The sequence below is a fragment of the Hemitrygon akajei genome, chromosome 18, assembly GCF_048418815.1.
Source record: "Hemitrygon akajei chromosome 18, sHemAka1.3, whole genome shotgun sequence".
Classification (NCBI taxonomy): Eukaryota; Metazoa; Chordata; class Chondrichthyes; order Myliobatiformes; family Dasyatidae; genus Hemitrygon; species Hemitrygon akajei.
This window is the reverse complement of record NC_133141.1, coordinates 65,667,945-65,690,237: the sequence shown is the minus strand read 5'-3', so window position 1 is coordinate 65,690,237 and position 22,293 is coordinate 65,667,945. Positions and strand designations below refer to the sequence as shown.

Below are 22,293 nucleotides of genomic sequence, written 5' to 3'. Positions count from 1 at the left end.
AATGATGCGTGGCTCATGAGGAGCTATACTTTCATCTGGAACTTTGTATAACAAAAGGGTGAATAAGAAAGCATTTGGTATATAGAAAATTGAAGCTTGGATCAGATGTGCATTTATACTGTTGCAACTGAATTTAGGCAGTGGTTTTAATATTCCTTTGATCATCCTTTACAATATTTCGAGCTAGCTACAATGGCACCAGAGTATCTATTACAACATATACTGTGCAAGAATTGTACATTTTGTTTTTCAGCAACACAGGGTATCAGAAGCTGCATTACTATTAATTTTCCTGCAATTAAAAAACAATATTTAATGATACAGTACGGAAAGGTCCTTCTGGCCCAAAGGATTCACTGTCCAGCAACCCACCTATTTAATGTTAGCCTCATCACGCGACAATTTACAATGACCAATTAATCTACTAACCTGTACGTCTTTGGACTGAGAGGAAACTGGAGCATCCAGAGGAAACCCACACGGTCACAGGGAGAATGTACAGACTCCTTACAGAAGGCACTGGAATTGAACACCAAACTCCAACGCCCCAAACTGTAACAGTGTCACACTAACTGTTACACTACCGTTAATTGTTAATCCTCTGACACCCTACGTCCACTGTTCCCAAATGTAAAACAGATCACTTTGTAAAATGGCCACCGTCATTTTAGTAAAGAAAGTTCTGTATTTAAACATCCATATAAAGTAATGGGTTAGAGATGATTTAAACATTAAATGGGTGCAAACATTAACATGTAGTTTGGCTTTAGACATATACATTTCAATGGTCAATCAGTCAAGATCAAATTCAGAACAAGCACACCTCCTCTGTTAATATCTGTTATGCTGTACATAATTAACAGCACACGCTAAATTCTGTTAAAGGTTAAAGTGCCAATCAATTCCTTCCATCATTTCTGCAAACTACACAGAAGTGGTTCAAATTTGATGCCTGGGGCTGGCATATTTTATTTGCACACATCCAGCATTTTTTCGTAAATAAAACAGCACAATAATGCTGCGGCTTTTTTTAATAATATTTCTGATTCCTTAAGGATTCAATCACCAATCAATTAGGTAGTTTTTTCTTACAAAATACTACCAAGCAACATTATTATCACAGTTAACTTTTTGTAACATTAGATTCAACAGTGAACTCTATGCTTTGTCAAAAGAATTGAGTTTTTTTTTCAAAAAGTTCCTTACAAAGGAGTTAGCTATTTCAAAAAAAATCACCCTTTTACTCATGTCTATTGACCTAGAAGACAGAATGACACATTGTCCACAAAAAATATAGCTTAAAGCACATATTACAGACAGTACTCCCTTGAAAAGCCAAGTAGTCCACATTAAAGTAAACACCAGCCCTCTTGCCAAGTGACAAAAATAAGTAAACGTTTAGAATACATTTGGGATTCTGCAAATCCAATCAACTTACCCGGATCATGTCAGATTTCTGGGACATTGGCAGATTCCGTAGCCAGACATGATCAAGGGTAACCAGGATATGCAGCATCATATTGTACAGGTTACACTGCTTTTTAGTAAACATTCCCCTTTCTCTTCCGCCCTCCAATTCCCAATCAAACAATGTTTTATTTACATATTGATGCGTTGGTTTATTGATAGCTGTTAAAAAGTCTTATTTTTCCTGCAATTAAACAACATGGCAACTTAAAAATGCTTTGAGAAACAGCATGGCACAAGTTAACAGTGGCAGCACCAGGGACTGGGTAAGTGCACCTATGTAGAGTTACACGCAAGCTATACACCGTGTCTTTGTTCTGGCTGGACATCAAAACTGTTCTTCAAAAGGAAAAGTGATTCTTGCCACGGCCAAAGTGCCCCGTTGTCTTTCACTGTGCGCGAGCACCTGCCTTCGGCTTTTCGAACATGCAGAACTTCTCATTGTGTCATATGGCGTGCCGCCGAAACTAATGCCAGTAAAAACACACTCAGAATGCATGACAGGGAAAACTTCAGGAGTAATGCAAAATTTGAGGCAAAGCACATTTGCCATTAAGTGTGTAAGTGTTTTTTGTTGTTGTTTATCTTCTGTTTCCAAAGGATGCAATTTTGAGATTAGTCTCTGTACGCACCACTAGAGTGTCCCCAACTGTTGTTCCCACGTTGCTGCATTTGATACTCCGCAGTAGTCTCTTGTGCGTGTAGTGTGTGCTGCATGGCACTATGTTATGATGTTGGACATAAATTCTAAGAAACGCTTTGAGTACTGTTCAGGGTTAACTGTTGATATCTCAGCACCAGCCTGCAATGCACAAACAAACAATGCGTTATTTCAATGGAGAACCATCCTCAGAAACCATTAACCCTTCAAGAGCCAACAACAGGTGCAGACTTAAAATGGTTACCTTTTCGTTTAATTAACACTAAGGAATTAGTTGCATTGAGCAACACACACAAAATGTTGAGGAATTCAGGCTTGACGAAGGCTCATGGATGCTACTTGAATTGCTCAGTTCTTCCATCAATTTTTGTGTGTTGCTCAAGATTTCCAACATTTACAGTTCTCTTTTGGCCCATCAAGTTTGCTCCTCAAGGATCTGCCAGAATTGTAGTTGTGCTGCCCCCTGTGTCTTCCAAAGAGGTCATGATGGGGAGTTCTCCAGGTTGTTGGGAGATGCATTGCCACAGGACACCACTTGGCTTCAGGAGACACAAGCTGAGACCCCTTCCATGGACCACCTGACAATGGTCTCCTGACAGCTCCTGCTACCAAAGGCCTTTCCAAATGACCATGATCAGAGGCTTAGGAACAGTTTAAAATAATTATATTAAAAACGTTTAAAAGTTGACACAAGAGCTTCTGGAAATCTTGAGCAACACACACAAAATGCTAGAACTGGTCAGGTCAGACCTGTTACATCATCTGTTCATTTTCCTCCATAGATCTATAGAGGGGAATGGACAAATGATGTTTCAGGCCAAGATCCAAAACGTTGACTGTTTTGGATCTTGACAGATGCTGCCTGACACGCTGAGATCCTCCTGGATTTGTGTGTTGCTTAAAAGTTGACATTTTCAATAACATTAATAGCTAAATTAACTTAAATTAAAAATGCACAGACCACCAGATTTTTAAATGAGGTTGACAAATCACATTGAAGTGAATTGGGCCACACCAGCTATGACTGCTGTAAACCTGAAAGGTTGGCTATGAAATGAGTAAGCAATTCAGTTCAGACTGTTATGGAATACCCCTGACTCAACAGAAGAGCAAGATCTCAGACGTTCAAAGAAAAATATTGAATAAAAAGTTTGCTGCTGATGTGTTACAAACTGACTACGAAAGAAGCGTTAAAAAGAAGTAACAGCATTGTATTTATTACCATACACTTTTGGCCACTATATTAGGTACAGGAGGTACCTAATAAAATGGCCACTGAGTGTATGTTTGTGGTCTTCTGCTGCTGTAGTCCATCCATTTCAAGGTTCGACTTGTGCGCTCAGAGATGCTTTCCTCAACGCCACTGCTGTGTGGCTAATAAAAGTGGCCACTGAATGTAAAAGAGAGCAATGCGAACAGAAGACATTTATTTAACAGGGATTTTATGGTGCTGAAGCCTTAGTGAGAGATTGGAGTGCATCTAGGTCTGAGGAGAGTGACAGGGTCTTTTGCTTTAATGGTTGATAACTGCACTGGTTAAGATTAAATATAAACATGCAGAAACCCATCAGTTTTTGACTAATTAATTAATAGTTTTCAACTATTAATTAATTACTAAGGCAATTAGCTTTGTTACAGTGCAAAGACAATTGCACTGAGGACTTGAATCATTTTTTTAAATATAGAATATACTCAAAACAGATCTGTCAGGACCTGTTGGTCCTGGCTGTTTTAAAGTTAGTGAAGAGGTTAGAGGGAAACTCCACAATGAACTGATACTAAGATCTTCTCCAATAAAGTTGAATCTGCTATGCACCTCCACCATTTTCAAGTTCATTTCAGTTCTGTGCCTGAGGTGCTGCGAAAGTAAGTTTTTCCATTGCACCTGTGTATACAAAAAGTTGTGCACATGACAATGAACTTGACTTTGACTTTGAAGTCAACAGGATTCAGAGGACTCAGACTCAGAGTACAAGGACTTCTATTTAGAGCAGAAATGAGCAGGATTTTTTTTCCCCCCACACAGAAGGTGGTGAATCTGTGGAATTTACTGCCATGGACGGATGTGGAGGCCAGGTCATTGGGAATGTTCAAATTGGAGGTTGATAAGCTCTTGATTAATAATGGTATCAAAGGTTACAGGAAGAAGGCAGGAGAATGGGGTTGAGAGGGATAATAATCAGATATGATGGAATGGCGGAGCAGGCTCGATGGGCACAATGCCCTAATTCCGGTCCTATATCATCATTTTATGGATCAGACTGAGGTACTGGATCAACATAACAATTTAACTCATTTCCCCATTCTCATAGGTCAATGATTTCCCCAATGAATGTCTCCAATAAGACCAAAAGATATGAGAATTAGTCCAGTTGGCCTATCAAGTCTACTCCGCCATTCCAACATGGCAGATTTATTATTCCCCTCAAGTCCATTCTCCTGCCATCTCCCTGTAACCTTTGACAGCTTTACTAATCAAGAACCTATCAACCTCAGCTTTACTCAATGACTTGGCCTTGCAGTCAACTGTGGCAATCAATTTCACAGATTCACCACCCTCTGGCTAAAAAAAACACAATCCTCATCTGTTCTAAATAGATTCTGAGGCTGTGCCATCTGGACCTAGACTCTCTCAGTATAGGAAACATCCTCTCCACATTCACTCTATCTAGGCCTTTCAATATTGGATAGGTTTCAATGAGATCCCCTGCCATACTCCAGTGAGTAAAGGCCCATAGCTATCAAACACTCCTCATAGGTTAACACATAAACCATAAGAAATAGGAATAGAACTAAGCCATTCAGCCCATCAAATCTGCTCTGCCATTTGATCATGACTAATCTATTTCCCTCTCAGCCCCAGTTTCCTACCTTTTCCCCTTAACCCTTCATGCCCTGACTAATCAAGAACCCATCAACCTCTGCTTTAAATACACCCAATGTCTTGGCCTCCACAGCTGCCTGTGGCAACAAATTCCACAGATTCACCACCTTTTGGCTAAAGAAATTCCTCCTCATCTCCTTCTAAACAGACATTCCCCTACTCTGAGGCTGTACCCTCTGGTCCTAGACTTCCCCACTATAGGAAACGTTGTTTCCACATCCACTCTATCTAGGCCTTTCAACATTCAATACGTTTCAATGAGCCCCCCCCCCCCCCACCCAATTTTTCTAAACGCCAGTGAGTAATACTCCTCATAAGGGAACTGTACCTCCCTCAATTGCAGGACTCTGCAGAGAGTGGTGCGGACAGCCCAGCGCAGCTGTAGTTGTGAACTTCCCATGATTCAGGACATTTACAAGGACAGGTGTGAAAGTAGTGCCCGAAGGATCATTGAGGACCCGAGTCACCCCAAGCACAATTTATTCCAGCTGCTACCATCTGGGAAACAGTACCTCAGCATAAAAGCCAGGACCAACAGGCTCTGGGACAGCTTCTTTCACCAGGCCATCAGACTGATGAACTCACGCTGATTTGAGTGTCCCCTATATTTCATTGACTGTTCTATTTATTATAAATTATAAATTACAATGATTGCATATTTAGATGGAGATGTAACCTAAAGATTTCTACTCCTCATGTACAAAGTATGTGAAGGATGTAAGTAATAAAGTCAATTCAATTCATTCGTGGAATCATCCTTTGAATCCTGTCCAATGTCAGCACATCCTTACAATTCAAGTGAGGCTCACCAGTGCCTTATAAAGCCCCAGCATTGATTTTATATTCTAGTCCTCTTCAAATGAATGTTAATATTACATTTGCCTTCCTCACCACCGACTCAACCTGCAAGTTAACCTTTAGGGAATCCTGCACGAAGATTCCTAAGTCAATTTGCACCTCAGAGTTTTGAATTTTCTCCACACTTAGAAAATAGTCTACACATTTATTTCTTCTACGAAAGTGCATGATCATACACTTCTTGACACTGTATTCCACCTGCCACATCTTTGCCCATTCTCCTAATCTGTCTAAGTCCTTCTGCAACCTTCCTGCTTCCTCAATACTAACTGTCCCTCCACCTATTTTCATATCGTCAGCAAATTTGGCCACAAAGCCATCAATTCCATCACCTAAGTCATCGACATATAACATAGAAGAAGCGGCACCAGCACCGAACCTTGCAGAAAATCACTAGTCATTGGTAGCCAACCAGAAAAGGCTCCCTTTATTCTCACTCTTTGCCTCCTGCCAGTGAGTCCATCCTCTAACCATGCTAGAATACAGTGGGCTCTTATCTTGTGAAACAGCCTCACGTGTGGCACCTTGTCAAAGGCCTTCTGAAAATCCAAGTACCGTACACAACATCCATCAATCCTCCTTTGTCTACCCTGCTTGTTATTCCCTCAAAGAATTCCAACAAATTGGTCTGGTAAGATTTTCTCTTAAGGAAATCTTGCTGACTTTGGCCTATTCTATCATGTGTCTCTAAGTACCGTAAGACCAAATCCTTAACAATCGACTCCAACATCTTCTCAACCACTGAGGTTAGGCTAACTAGTGTGCCTCCTTCCTTTCTTGAAGAGTGGAGTGATATTTGCAAGTTTTTAGTCCTCTGTAACCATTGCAGAATCTATTGACTCTTGAAAGATCATTAGTAATGCCTCCACAATTTCTTCTGCCACCTCTTTCAGAACTCTGAGGTGTAGTTGATCTGGTCCAGGTGTCTTATTTACCTTCAGATTTTTCCGTTTCCCAAGCACCAAGTTCCAATGGGAACTGCACTCACCTCTGCCCCCTGACACTCTTGAATTTCTGGCATACTGCTAGTGTTTTCCACAGTGAAGAGTGATACAAAATACTTAAATCAGTTCATCCACCATTTCTTTGTCTTTGTCTTTCATTACTACCCCTCCAATGTCATTTTCCAGTGGTCCAATATCTACTTGTACCTCTCTTTTATTCTTTATATATCTGAAAAATACATTTTTGGCTAGCTTACCTTCATATTTTCCCTGCTTGTAGCTTTTTAGTTGGTTTTTAAAAGCTTGCTAATCCTTTAACTTCCCACTTTTTTGCTCTATTATATGCTCTCACTTTTGCTTTTTTGTTGGTTTTGACATCCCTTGTCAGCCACGGTTGCGTCATCCGGCCTTTAGAATGTATCTATCCTGCTCTTTCCGAATTTCAGAGCATTGCTGCTCTGCTGTCATCCCTGCCAGTATCTCTTTCCAATCAACTTTGGCCAGCTACTTTTCTATGCATCTGTAATTCCCTTTACACTACTGCAATGTGAACAGATTTTTTTTATATAGAAACATAGAAAACCTACAGCACAATACAGGCCCTTCAGCCCACAAAGTTGTGCTGAACATGGCCCTACCTTAGAAATTACTAGGGTTACCCATAGCCCTCTATTTTTCTAAGTTCCATGTACCTATCCAGGAGTCTCTTAAAAGACCCTATCGTGTCCGCCTCCACCACCATTGCCAGCAGCCCATTCCACACACTCACCACTCTCTGAGTAAAAAACTTAACCCCTGACATCTCCTCTGTACCTACTCCCCAGCACCTTAAACCTGTGTCCTCTTGTGGCAACCATTTCTGCCCTGGGAAAAAGCCTCTGACTATCCACACGATCAATGCATCATCTTATACACCTCTATCAGGTCACCTCTCATCCTCCGTCGCTCCAAGAAGAAAAGGCCGAGTTCATTCAACCTTCTCCCTCTCAAATTTGCAGGCTGAATTCTATCATATTATGATCACTCTCTTCTAAAGGTTCCTTTACCTGAAGCTCCCTAATCGAATCCGGTTCATTACACATCACCCAATCCAGAATGGCTGATTCTTTAGTGGGCTCAACTACAAGCTGCTCTAAAAAGTCATCTCGTAGGCATTCTACAAATTTTCTTTCTTGGGACACAAAATTATTTGATTTTCCAAATCCAACTTGATTTTCTGTATCTACCTGCATATTGAAATCCCCCATGACCATTGTAACATTGCCCTTTTGGCATGGATTTCCTATCTCCTGTTGCAATTTGTAGACCACAGCCTGCCTACCGTTGAGAGGCTTGTATACAACTCGCATCAGGGTCTTTTTAACCCTTGCAGTTTCCTTAATACTATGCATAATGATTCTACATCTTCCGATCCTATGTCACCTCTTTCTAAGGATTTGATTTCATGTTTTACCAATAGAGCCACCCAGCCCTTTTGCCTACCTGCCTATCTTTTCGATGCAATGTCTCTCTTTGGATGTGCAGCTCCCAACTATGATCTTCTTTCAGCCACGACTCAGTGATGCCAAGAATATCATATCTGCCAATCTCTAACTGTGCTAAAACATCATTTACCTTATCCATAATACTGTGTGCATTCAAATCTAACATCTTCAGTCCTGTATTCATCACCCTTTTTGATTTTGTCCTCCTTACACCTTAACTCATCCCACTGACTACAATTTTGCCCTATCATCTGCCTGTCGTTCCACACATTCTCACTACACACTGCCTCTGCTTGTATAATAACTGCCCCATCCTCAGCCCGATCACTCAGTTCGCTATCCCTCTACCAATTTGTTTAAACCCTCCCCAAGAGTTCTAGCAAACCTGTCAAAAAAAAGGGATATTTGTTTCCCTCGGGTTCAGGTGCAATCCGTCCCTTTTGTACAGGTCATACCTCCCCCAGAAGAGATCCCAGAGATCCAGAAATCTGAAACTCTGCCGCGTGCACCAGTTCCTCAGCCACGCATTCATCTGCCAAACCCTCCTGTTCTTACCTTTACAGGCAGCAATTCAGAGATTACTCACCCTGGAGTTTCTGCAGTTCAGCTTTCTACCTAGCTCTCTACATTCTCTCTTCAGGACCTCCTCTCTTTTCACTTCTATGGCATTGGTGCCAATATATAGCAAAACGTCAGGTTCCTCCCCCTCCTCCTTTAGAATGACATGGACCCGATCCAAGATGTCTCTGACCCTAGCACCTGGGAAGCAGTCTACTCCTTTGACTATGGAATCCCCTATCACTACTGCAGATCTCTTCTCCCCATGTTCCCTTCTGAGTCACAGTGCCAAAGACACGGTCACTGCTGCTCCTCTTTGGTAGGCACCTCCTCCCAGCAGTATCCAAAATGGTATACTTATTGTTGAGGGGAACGACCACAGGGGTACTTCTGTACTGGCTGCCCTTTTCCTTTCCCTCTCCTGACTGTCACCCAGGTACTTGTCTCCTGCAACTGATGGGTGACTACCTCCCTGTAGCTCCTATCTATCCTCTCAGTTTCCTGTATGAGCCAAAGGTCATCAAGCTGCAGCTCCAGTTCTCTGAGGAGAACCCTTTTAATTCCATATAACAACTACAGCACAGAAACAGGCCATCCCGGCCCTTCTAGTCCATGCCGAATGCTTACTCTCACCTAGTCCCACCAACCTGCACTCAGCCCATAAACTTCCATTCCTTTCCTGTCCATATACCTATCCAATTTTACTTTAAATGACAAAATCGAACCTGCCTCTACCACTTGTACTGGAAGCTCGTTCCACACAGCTACCACTCTCTGAGTAAATAAGTTCCCCCTCGTGATACCCCTAAACTTTTGCCCCCTAACTCTCAACTCATGTCCTTTTGTTTGAATCTCCCCTACTCTCAATGGAAAAAGCCTATCCACGTCAACTCTATCCCCCTCATAATTTTAAATACCTCTATCAAGTCCCCCCTCAACCTTCTACGCTCCAAAGAATAAAGACCTAACTTATTCAACCTTTCTCTGTAACTTAGGTGCCGAAACCCAGGAAACAATCTAGTAAATCTTCTCTGTACTCTTTCTATTTTGTTGACATCTTTCCTATAATTCTGTGACCAGAACTGTACACAATACTCCAAATTTGGCCTCACCAATGCCTTGTACAATTTTAACATTACATCCCAACTCCTATACTCAATGCTCTGATTTATAAAGGCCAGCATACCAAAAGCTTTCTTCACCACCCTATCCACATGAGATTCCACCTTCAGGGAACAATGCACCATTATTCCTAGATCCCTCTGTTCTACCGCATTCCTCAATGCCCTACCATTTACCATGTATGTTCTATTTTGATTAGTCCTACCAAAATGTAGAACCCACACTTATCAACATTAAACTCCATCTGCCATCTTTCAGCCCACTCTTCTAACTGGCCTAAATCTCTCTGCAAACTTTGAAAACCTACTTCATTATCCACAACGCCACCTATCTTAGTATCATCTGCAAACTTACTAAACCAATTTACCACCCCATCATCCAGATCATTAATGTATATGACAAACAACTTTGGACCCAGTACAGATCCCTGAGGCACACCACTAGTCACCGGCCTCCAACCTGACAAACAGTTATCCACCACTACTCTCTGGCATCTCCCATCCAGCCACTGTTGAATCCATTTTACTACTTCAATATTAATATCTAATGATTGAACCTTCCTAACTAACCTTCCCTGCGGAACCTTATCAAAGGCCTTACTGAAGTCCATATAGACAACATCCACTGCTTTACCCTCGTCAACTTTCCTTGTAACCTCTTCAAAAAATTTAATAAGATTTGTCAAACATGACCTTCCACGCACAAATCAATGTTGACTGTTCTTAATCAGACCCTGTCTATCCAGATAATTATATATACCATCTCTAAGAATACTTTCCATTAATTTACCCACCACTGACGTCAAACTTACAGGCTGATAATTGCTAGGTTTACTCTTAGAACCGTTTTTAAACAATGGAACCACATGAGCAATACCCCAATCCTCTGGCACCATCCCCATTTCTAATGACATTTGAAATAATTCTGTCAGAGCCCTTATATTCCTTAAAAGCACCAGTACTTCCTCCTCTTTAATAATCATAGTTTCCATAACTTCCCTACTTGTTTCCCTTACCTTACACAATTCAATATCCTTCTCCTTAGTGAATACCAAAGAAAAGAAATTGTTCAAAATCTCCCCCATCTCTTTCGGCTCCACACATAGCTGTCCACTCTGATTCTCTAAGGGACCAATTTTATCCCTCACTATCCTTTTGCTATTAATATAACTGTAGAAACCCTTTGGGTTTATTTTCACCTTACTTGCCAAAGCAACCTCGTATCTTCTTTTAGCTTTTCTAATTTCTTTTTACATTCTTTATATTCCTCGAGCACCTCAGTTACTCCATGCTGCCTATATTTATTGTAGATATCTCTCTTTCTCCGAACCAAGTTTCCAATATCCCTTGAAAACCTTGGCTCTCTCAAACTTTTAACCTTTCCTTTCAACCTAACAGGAACATAAAGATTCTGTACCCTCAAAATTTCACCTTTAAATGACCTCCATTTCTCTATTACATCCTTCCCATAAAACAAATTGTCCCAATCCACTCCTTCTAAATCCTTTCACATCTCCTCAAAGTTAGCCTTTCTCCAATCAAAAATCTCAAACCTGGGTCCAGTCCTATCCTTCACCATAATTATATTGAAACTAATGGCATTGTGATCACTGGACCCGAAGTGCTCCCCAACACATACCTCCGTCACCTGACCTATCTCATTCCCTAACAGGAGATCCAACACTGCCCCTTCTCTAGTCGGTACCTCTATGTATTGCTGCAAAAAACTATCCTGCACACATCTTACAAACTCCAAACCATCCATCCCTTTTACAGTATGGGCTTCCCAGTCTATGTGTGGAAAATTAAAATCTCCCACAATCACAACCCTGTGCTTACTACAAATATCTGCTATCTCCTTGCAAATTTGCTCCTCCAGTTCTTACTCCCCATTAGGTGGTCTATAATACACCTCTATAAGTGTTACTACGCCTTTCCCATTCCTCAATTCCACCCAAATAGTCTCCCTAGACGAGCCCTCTAATCTATCCTGCCAAAGCACCGCTGTAATATTTTCTCTGACAAGCAACGCAACACCTCCCCCTCTTGTCCCTCCGATTCTATCACACCTGAAGCAACGAAATCCAGGAATATTTAGTTGCCAATCACACCCCTCCTGCAACCATGTTTCACTAATAGCTACAACATCATATTTCCAGGTATCAATCCATGCTCTAAGCTCATCCACCTTTCTTATAATGCTCCGAGCATTAAAATAAATGCATTTAAGAAATTCTCCACCTCTTATTGTCTGTTTATCTCTAATGGTGCAAACAACTTTACTATCTTCTTTTTCTTCCTTCTCCCATACATCCATTCCTACACTCTGGTTCCCCTCCCCCCTTGTATCTAGTTTAAATCCATTGGAGTCTCTCTAGCAAACCTACCTGCAAGAATATTTGTTCCTGTCCAGTTCAGATGTAAACTGTCCCGCCGGAACAGGTCCCAGCTTCCCTGGAAAACTGCCTAATTATCCATAAATCTGAAGCCCTCCCTCCTGCACCATGTCTTCAGCCACGTGTTGATCTGCACTATCTTACTATTTCTAAACCCACCTGCACGTGGCACTGGTAGCAATCCTGAGATTGTTATCCTGGAGGTCCTGTCCTTTAACTTGGGGCCTAACTCCCTAAACTCACCTTTCAGGACCTCCTCACTCTTCCTACCCATGTCATTGGTCCCTACATGGACCACGACATCCGGCTGCTCACCCTCCCTCTTGAGAATACTGAGAATTCGATCCGAGATATTGCGGACCCTGGCACCAGGGAGGCAAAAGACCATCCGGGATTCTCGATCTCTTCCATAGAACCTTTTCCATAGAATTCATAGGATCATTCTCGTGAACCTTCTCTGAACCGTCTCCAATGCCAGCAGATCCTTTCTTAGATAAGGGTCCCAAATCTGTTCACCATATTCCAAGTGCAGTCTGACTAATGCCTTATAAAGCCTCAGCATTATATTCTTGGTTTTATAGAAACATAGAAATATAGAAAACCTACAGCATAATACAGGCCCTTTGATCCACAAAGCTGTGCCGAACATGTCCCTACCTTAGAAATTACCTGGGGTTACTCATAGTCCTCTATTTTTCTAAGCTCCATGTACCTACCTAGGAGTCTCTTAAAAGACCCTATCGTATCCGCCTCCACCACCATTGCTGGCAGCCCATTCCACGCACTCACCACTCTCTGAGTAAAAAACTTACCCCTGACATCTCCTCTGTACCTACTTCCAAGCACCTTAAACCTGTGTCCTCTCATGTTAGCCATTTCAGCCCTGGGAAAAAGCCTCTGACTATCCAGACAATCAATGCCTCTCATCATCTCATATACCTCTTATCCTTCATCACTCCAAGGAGAAAAGACCAAGTTCACTCAACCTATTCTCATAAGGCATGCTCCCCAATCCAGGCAACATCCTTGTAGATCTCCTCTGCACCCTTTCTATCATTTCCACATCCTTCCTGTAGTGAGGCGACCAGAACTGAGCACAGTACTCCAAATGGGGTCTGACCAGGGTCCTACATAGCTGCAACATTATCTCGGGGTTCCTAAACCCAATCCCACAATTGATGAAGGCCAATGCACCGTATGCCTTCTTAACCACAGAGTCAACCTGCACAGCAGCTTTGAGTATTGTGTGCAGTTTTGGTCACCGAATTACAGGAAGGATATTAATAAGGTTGAAAGAGTGCAGAGAAGGTTTACAAGGATGTTGCCGGGACTTGAGAAGCTGAGTTACTAAGAAAGGTTGAATAGATTAGGACTTTATTCCCTGGAGTGTAGAAGAATGAGGTGAGATTTGATAGAGGTATATAAAATTATGATGGGTAGAGATAGAGTGAATGCAAGCAAGCTTTTTCCACTGAGGCTAGGGGAGAAAAGAACCAGAGGACATGAGTTAAGGGTGAAGGGGGAAAAGTTTAAAGGGAACATGGGGGGGGGGGGGGGCTTCTTCACACAGAGAGTGGTGGGAGTGTGGAATGGTGCAGGTCTGTGGGACTAGGCAGAAAAATGGTTCGGCACAGCCAAGAAGGGCCAGAAAGCCTGTTTCTGTGCTGTAATGTTCTATGGTGCACTGTGGAACACCACTAATTACTGGCAGCCAACCAAGAAAAGGGCCCTTTTGTCCCACTCTTTGCCTTCTGCCAATCAGCCAATGCTTTATCCATGCTGGTATCTTTCCTGTAATACGATGGGCTTTTATCTTGTTTAGCAGCCTCATGAGCAGCATCTTGTCAAAGGCCTTCTGAAAATCCAAGCAAATAACATCCACTGAATCTCCTTTGTCTATCCTGCCTGCTATTTCCTCAAAGAATTCCAACAGATTTGTCAGGCAAGATTTCCCCTTTGGAAACCAAGCTGACGTTGGCCTTGACTCGGTTGCAACTGGTCTTGTTGAGTCAGAATCCACTGGGAACTCGTCAAAATGGCCAGACTCACTAGTTCTATAAATTAGAGGGTAGGAAGGAGTAAAAGAGACACAAGAGATTCTCTAGGTGCTGGTAATCTTGATGAAGGCACACAAAATGTTGGAGGAATTCATCAGGCCAGGCAGCATCTATGGAGCAATTGGTACTTCAGGCCGAATCTCTTGATCAGGATACTGCCTGACCTGTTGAGTTCCTCCAGTATTTTGTGTGTGCTACTCAGGAGTAAAAGTGAGCTGGATTAGTGCCAAGTAATAATTAGAGAAATTCATTGAGGAACAACACCGATCAAAATCTCATCATTCCAGTGACTCAGGATCAATCCTCAACTCCGAGTGTGTCACATTCTCCCAGTGACCCCGGGTTTCCACTGGGTGCTCAGTTTCCTCCCACCACCCAACAGTACTGATTGAGATACATTTTGAGGAGATACCAAGACTGAGATAGGGAGAAGGTGTGGGAAAAAGCAACAAAGACAGTGAACAGAACAAAATATCTGACAATACCTCAGTAATGTGCAAAACTTGGATCTGAATTCAGACTCTATTGGGACAACTGCTTGTCTGTTACTAGGATTAACACCTTATCCTTGCAGCATACAAGTAATCGTCTGCTACAATGATTTACAGGCTAATCAACATCTCCACCCACTAACCCACCCTTTCATAGCCTCAGCCACCACTACTCTACCAAAGAAAGGGGCTTCCCTTCCTCCACCATCAATGCTGCCCTAACCCGCATCTACCATTTCACACACATTTGACCTCAACCCATCCACCCCGCACCCCACCAGGGATGGGGTTCCTCTTGTCCTCTACCACCCCACCAGCCTCCACATCCAGTAAATACTTCTCTGTAACTTCCGCCATCTCCAACGGGATCCCACCATGAAGCACATCTTTCACTCCCCCCCACCCCACTTTCTGCTCTCCACAGGGATCGCTTGATACGTAACTCCCTTGTCCATTTATCCTTCCCCACTGATCTCCCTCCTGGCACTTATCCTTGCAAACTGAACAAGTACTACACCTCCTCCCTCACTACAATTCAGGGCCCCAAACAGTCCTTCCAGGTGAGGCAACACTTTCCCTGTTACTCTGTTGGGGTCATCTACTAAATCTGGTTCTCCCGGTGTGGGCTCCTGTATATTGGAGAGACCTGATGTAGATTGGGACTCGCTGAGCACCTACGGGTCTGGCAGAAAAAGTGGGATCTCCCAGTGGCTACCAATTTTAATTCTACTTTCCATTCCGACATGTCAACCCATGGCCTCCTCTACTGCCGCGATGATCCCATTGGACTCTGTCTGGGAAGTCTCCAAACTGATGGCATGAACATCGATTTCTTGAACTTCTCGCAATGCCCTCCAACCCCTTCCTCATTCCCATTTCCCTCTCTCTCCTTATCTCCTTACCTGCCCGCCACCTCCCTCTGGTGCTGCTGTCACTTCCCTTTCTTCCATGGCGTTCTGTCCTCTCCCATCAGATTCCCCCTTCTCCAGCCCTTTATCATTTTTCACCAATCAACTTCCCAGCTCTTTACTTCACCCCTCCCTGCCTCCCAGTTTCACCTATCACCTACTACCTTGTACTTCTTCCTCCCCTTCCCCCACCTTCTTACTCTGACTTCTCATCTTTTTACTCCAGTCCTGACTAAGGGTCTAGCCCCAAAATGTCGACTGAACTCTTTTTCTATCGATACTGCCTGGCCTGCTGAGATCCCCCAGTATTTAGTGTGTGCTGCTTTATCATTCTCTATCGCCCATGTACAGACACTCCTGTGCCTAGTGTTATTTTTATTAACATACAATCAATGTATACAAGCTATCTTATGTATTTTCATTTATTGTGCTTTTACAAAATTATTATTGTTCTTTATCTTATTGTGCTTCATCAGAGCTGCTTCATTCTCCTTTACACTTGAGTACTGGAAATTACATTAAACAATCTTAAATCTTGAGGATATGTGCAAGTTGCTTCTGGATAAAGCGCAAGGGCAGAGAAACTGGTATTATTAATCATTCTCAAACTGTGCATATCTCCAAATGTGCCCAGAGTTTGTATTTAATTGTCACAGGTGATCTACTTACCCCGTGTTTCACTGTTTTGGCAGCATGGGCAGCTTTCTTCTTTGCATCATAATGAGTTAAAATGTCAATTATTGCCATAAAGAAAACTTCCTTCCTTGGGGCATCTGGAAAATTAGCCAGTATGACTGACATTAGAGAACAAGACTATTACAACTTAGTTATGATGTAAGCACTAGAGAACACATTTTTTACAATGTGCAGCTGTGACCACAGTAACTTTACAAACTCACATTTGCATACTTTCTGCACATATAACAATTCACCCAAGACCCCGGTGAGGCAGAGTGGGAAATGGAACAGAACATCGCTTTTCACACACACCATCTAATTAGCTAATCACAATTTCCGTGACAACGGTCAATCACAACAGTGTTCCTGGTCATCACCATGGCAATAGTGACTACCTAATTAGTAACTTCATCGGTAAGGCATGAAATTGATGGAAACGCAAAGTCCAAGTCTACAAGCTCTAGGCTTGTTAGATATAATGTTTAAAAACATTCCTGATACTGTACTCCATTTTAATAACAACCACATATTATAGCACTATCCTTACTATATAAAATAAACTGCAGGCAGTCTCCCCACTGATTATTGAAATAGAAAGATGGTAAATTTCCCAGACGCTGCTGTCTGAAAAGACTATTTATTCGATTAAAACCAAGAAACAAAAGAGTGCAGTGGGATGTAGGCTGGGTTGGGTGCAACTAAAACACTTGATTGTAATTTAGTTGCTGATGTAAAACTTGCAAATCCGAATCAGGTTATTACCACTGATATCAGTTGTAAAATTTGTTTTGTGGCAGCAGTACAGCACGATACATAGTATACTATAAATTACAATTTTGTATTTTATACACACACAGCAGTCTCCAGTTAATTGAGCATTCAGTTAATCGGGGCAGCTGCTTATTTGGGACAACTCTTAAAGAGAAAAAAAACTAATCGAGAAAATAGTCGGGATTCTCTTTGTTTATTTGGGACACTAATTGAGGCCGGAGACTGTGACTGAACAGTTTTCTAACTAGTGTCAGTCGTGTGTGATTGCGCTACACTGCAGTTTTTAAATAGTGCCAGTTGCATGTGTTTGTGTTCAAAAGCAGTGACTTTTTGTCACTGATTGTTGAAGAGAAATAAGCAGTAAGACAATTCTGAACTGTTTTGCTCACTGCAGTTTCAAGCATTCAGGCTTTGAGATGCCAAAAATGGCCAGGTGTGAAATGAAACATTTTCATTACTTCAACAAGTTAGGAACTATTAAAAATTTGAAGAAATCAATAATCATCTGAAATGTTACAATGCTGTTGATGATACAATGTATTTAATTTTAAAACATAATTTTTTACCTTTTTTTAAATACATTTTAACTATTTCCATGAAACTTTGGCTAATTCCAACAGCCGCTTAATTTGGCCAAAATGTACTGGTCCTGATGTGTCCCAATTAACTAGGTGTGTGTGTGTGTGTGTGTGTGTGTGTGTGTGTGTGTGTGTGTGTGTGTGTGTGTGTGTGTGTGTGTGTGTGTGTGTGTGTGTGTGTGTGTGTGTGTGTGTGTGTGTGTGTGTGTGTGTGTGTGTGTGTGTGTGTGTGTGTGTGTGTGTGTGTGTGTGTGTGTGTGTGTGCGCGCGTGTTGTGTTTACATAAAATAATTATTGACCATAAGACATAGGAACAGAATTAGGCCACCTGGCCCATTGAGTCTGCTCTGCCATTCCATTATGGCTGATTTTTTATCCTTCCCAACCCCCTTCTCCTGCCTTCTCCCCATATCATTTGATTCAGAACAAGAAGGGAGAGGGAGAGCACCTAAGGATTTCCAGTGGGAAGACATTTTGAGTTCTCGGGGGAAGAGGCCAGACTGCTCAGGCACGTGATGTCAGCCAGTTGAGCGCAAACAGTTTAAAAAGAAGGCAGCCATATCCAGCGGGCAGCGGAGTGAGAGGCAGCAGAGTGAAAGGGCTTTGGCTCCATGAGCTTCGGCGGGTAACGGGACGAGGTGAGGCAGTTGTTGATTCCAAAAGGAGGTAGTATGTGTGTGAGGCCAGTTTTCTGTGGTCTGTGTCAGATGTGGGAGGTCCTGGAGTCTCCCGGCATCCTGGGCGGCCACATCTGCACCCAGTGCAACGAGATGCGACTCCTAAGGGACCGTGTTAGGGAACTGGAGCTGCAGTTCGATGACCTTTGTCTGGTCAGGGAGAGTGAGGAGGTGATAGAGAGGAGTTACAGACAGGTGGTAGAGGGCCACGGGGGACAGAGAAATGGGTCACAGTCAGGAGGGGGAAGGGGAAGAGGCAGGTACTAGAGAGTACCCCTGTGGCTGTACCCCTTGACAATAAGTACTCCTGTTTGAGTACTGTTGTGGGGGGGGGGGGGGAACAGCCTACCTGGGGGAAGTGCCTCTGGCACAGAGTCTGGCCCTGTGGCTCAGAAGGGTAGGGAAGGGAAGAGGAAGGCAGTAGTGATAGGAGACTCTGTAGTCAGGGGGTCAGACAGGCGATTCTGTGGACGCAGGAAAGAAACTTGGATGGTAGTTTGCCTCCCAGGTGCCAGGGTCTGGGATGTTTCTGATCGTGTCCAAGATATCCTGCAGTGGGAGGGAGAACAGCCAGAGGTCGTGGTACATATTGGTACCAATGACATAGGTAGGAAAAGGGAAGAGGTCCTGAAAGAATACTACAGGGAGTTAGGAAGGAAGTTGAAAAGCAGGACCTCAAAGGTAGTAATCTCGGGATTACTGCCTGTGCCACGCGACAGTGAGAATAGGAATAGAATGAGGTGGAGGAGAAATGCGTGGCTGAGGGACTGGAGCAGGGGGCAGGGATTCAGATTTCTGGATCATTGGGACCTCTTTTGGGGCGGGTGTGACCTGTACAAAAAGGACGGGTTGCACTTGAATCCCAGGGGGACCAATATCCTGGTGGGCAGGTTTGATAGAGCTGTTGGGGAGGGTTTAAACTAGTTTGGCGGGGGGTGGCAATCAGAATGTGAGTGCAGGGATTAAGGTAGAAGGACAAGGGCATGATGCTAAGAGTTCGGAGTTGATGAGGAAGGACAGGCAGGGGACAGAACATAATTGTAGCCAGTTAAAGGGGTTGAAATGTGTGTATTTCAGTGCTAAGAGTATTAGGAACAAGGAGGATGAACAGAGCATGGATTAGTATGTGGAACTACGATGTTGTGGCCGTTACTGAAACTTGGTTGGAGGAAGGGCAGGATTGGATGATGCAGGTCCCAGGGTTCAGGTGTTTTAAAAGGAATAGGATGGGAGGTAGAAAGGGGGGGGGAGTGGCATTGCTGGTCAGGGATAGTATCACGGCTATAGAAAGGGAGGACGCTGCAGAAGGAGTGTCCACAGAGTCAGCCTGGGTAGAAGTCACAAATAGGAAGGGATCAATCACTGAGCTGGGAGTAGTCTATAGGCCCCCAAATAGCCCTCGGGACACCGAGGAGCAGATAAGCAGGCAGATTTTAGAATGGTGCAGGAAATACAGGGTAGTAGTTATGGATGATTTCAACTTCCCTCATATTGACTGGCATCTCCTGAGTGCAAGGGGGATAGATGGGGCTGAATTTGTCAGGTGTGTTCAAGAAGGATTCCTGACACAGTATGTGGACCGGCCGACGAGAGGAGAGGCTGTACTGGATCTAGTTCTGGGTAATGAACCTGGTCAGGTGACAGACCTCTTGGTGGGGGAGCATTTTGGTGAGAGTGACCACAACTCCCTCAGCTTCAGCATAGCTATGGAAAGGGATAAAGTCAGACAAAATGGTAAAGTGCTTAACTGGGGAACTTTGAAGGGATGAGGCAGGAGAGTAAATTTACGAGAGTAAATTGGAAACAGATGTTCAGAGGGGAAAGCACAGATGTAATGTGGGAGAAGTTCAGGGACCACTTGAGCTGGGTTCAGGATAGGTTTGTCCCACTGAGGCAAGGAAAATATGGTAGGAAAAGGGAACCGTGGCTGACGAAACATGCGAGGCAACTCGTGAAGAGGAAAAAGGAAGCATATGTTAGATATAAGAAGCAGGAAGTAGGAGGGGCTTATGAGAAACATAGGGGAGCCAGGAAGGAGCTAAAGAAAGGACTTAGGAGAGCTCAAAGGGGGCATGAGAAGGCCTTGGCATGTAGGATTAAGGAGAACCCCAAGGTGTTCTATGCATATGTGAAGAATAGGAGGATGACGAGAAGGAAGGTGGGACCGCTAAAGGATAAAGAGGGCAACATGTGCCTGGAAGCGGAGGAGGTTGGGGAGGTCCTAAATGAATACTTTGCTTCTATTCACAATTGAAAAGGATCTTGATCAGGATGAGGTCGAAATTGAGCAGGGCCTGTGTGCTGGACAATGTGGAGATTAGGGAAGAAGAAGTGCTGGATCTTCTTAAAAATATCAAGATTGATAAATCCCCAGGGCCGGATATGATACACCCCAGGTTGTTGTGGGAATTGAGAGAAGAGATCGCAGGAGCATTAGCCATGATCTTTGAATCCTCTTTGGCTGCAGGGGAAGTGCCAGAAGACTGGAGAATGGCAAATGTAGTTCCCTTGTTTAAAAAAGGTAATAGGGAGAAACCTGGGAACTATAGACCGGTGAGTCTTACGTCAGTGGTCTGCAAACTACTGGAAAGGATTCTTAAGGATAGGATCTACGAGCATTTGGAGAAGTACAGTCTATTCATGGATAGTCAACATGGCTTTGTGAAGGGAAGATCGTGCCTCACGAGCCTGATTGAGTTTTTTGAAGAGGTATCAAAAGAAATTGATGAGGGTAGGGCAGTGGATGTGGTCTACTTGGACTTTAGCAAAGCATTTGACAATATCCCTCACAAGAGACTCATCCAGAAAGTCATGAGGCATCGGATAAGTGGAACCTTGGTTGTTTGGATAAAAAATTGGCTTAAAGGAAGAAAGCAGAGGGTAGTTGTGGAAGGAAAGTATTCTGCCTGGAGGTCGGTGACTAGTGGAGTGCCGCAGGGATCTGTCCTGGGACCCCTGCTATTTGTGATTTTTATAAATGACCTGGATGTAGAGGTGGAAGGATGGGTGAGTAAGTCTGTGGATGACACAAAGATTGGAGGAGTTGTGGATGGAGCTGTAGGTTGTCAAAGGTTACAAGAGGATATAGACAGGCTGCAGAGTTGGGCAGAAAAATGGCAGATGGAGTTCAATCTGGATAAGTGTGAGGTGATGCATTTTGGAAGGACAAACCAGAAGACTGAGTACAGGATTAATGGTCAGTTACTTAAGAGTGTGGATGAACAAAGGGACCTTGGGGTTCAAATCCATACATCCCTCAAGGTCGCTGCACAGGTTGATAGGATAGTTAAGAAGGCCTATGGGATGCTAGGCTTCATTAACAGGGGGATTGAGTTCAAGAGGAGAGAGGTCATGTTAACTCTACAATTCTCTGGTGAGACCGCACTTAGAGTATTGTGTTCAATTCTGGTCACCTCATTATAGGAAGGATGTGGAAGCTATGAAGAGGGTGCAGAGGAGATTTACCAGGATGTTACCTGGTTTGGAGAACAAGTCATATGAAGCAAGGTTAGCAGAGCTGGGATTTTTCTCTTTGGAGCGTAGAAGAATGAGAGGGGACTTGATAGAGGTCTACAAGATTATGAGAGGCATAGATAGGGTGGATAGTCAGTACCTGTTTCCCAGAGCACCAATAGCAAACACCAGAGGGCATATGTACAAAATTAAGGGAGGAAAGTTTAGGGGAGACATCAGGGGTAAGTTTTTTACACAGAGGGTTGTGAGTGCCTGGAATGACTTGCCAGGGATGGTAGTGGAGGCA

The 22,293-nt window shown here is 43.3% G+C and overlaps 1 protein-coding gene across 7 annotated transcripts in view; it reads right to left on the bottom strand.

The window, feature by feature from the left end:
- Positions 1–128: 128 nt before the first annotated feature.
- LOC140741495 (phosphatidylinositol 5-phosphate 4-kinase type-2 beta-like) overlaps positions 129–22,293 on the bottom strand; it is a 253,254-nt gene continuing 231,089 nt past the window's right edge. For 5 of the 7 annotated variants that reach the window (XM_073071757.1, XM_073071761.1, XM_073071759.1 and 2 more), the window contains 2 exons: positions 16,499–16,623; positions 129–2,269 (listed from right to left, as the gene is read on the bottom strand). In XM_073071757.1, the coding sequence (XP_072927858.1) occupies positions 2,189–2,269; positions 16,499–16,623 (206 nt within the window). In that variant the 3' untranslated portion in view covers positions 129–2,188. The remainder of the gene's footprint in view (positions 2,270–16,498; positions 16,624–22,293) is intronic. The other 2 variants (XM_073071758.1, XM_073071762.1) reach the window with 1 other exon arrangement.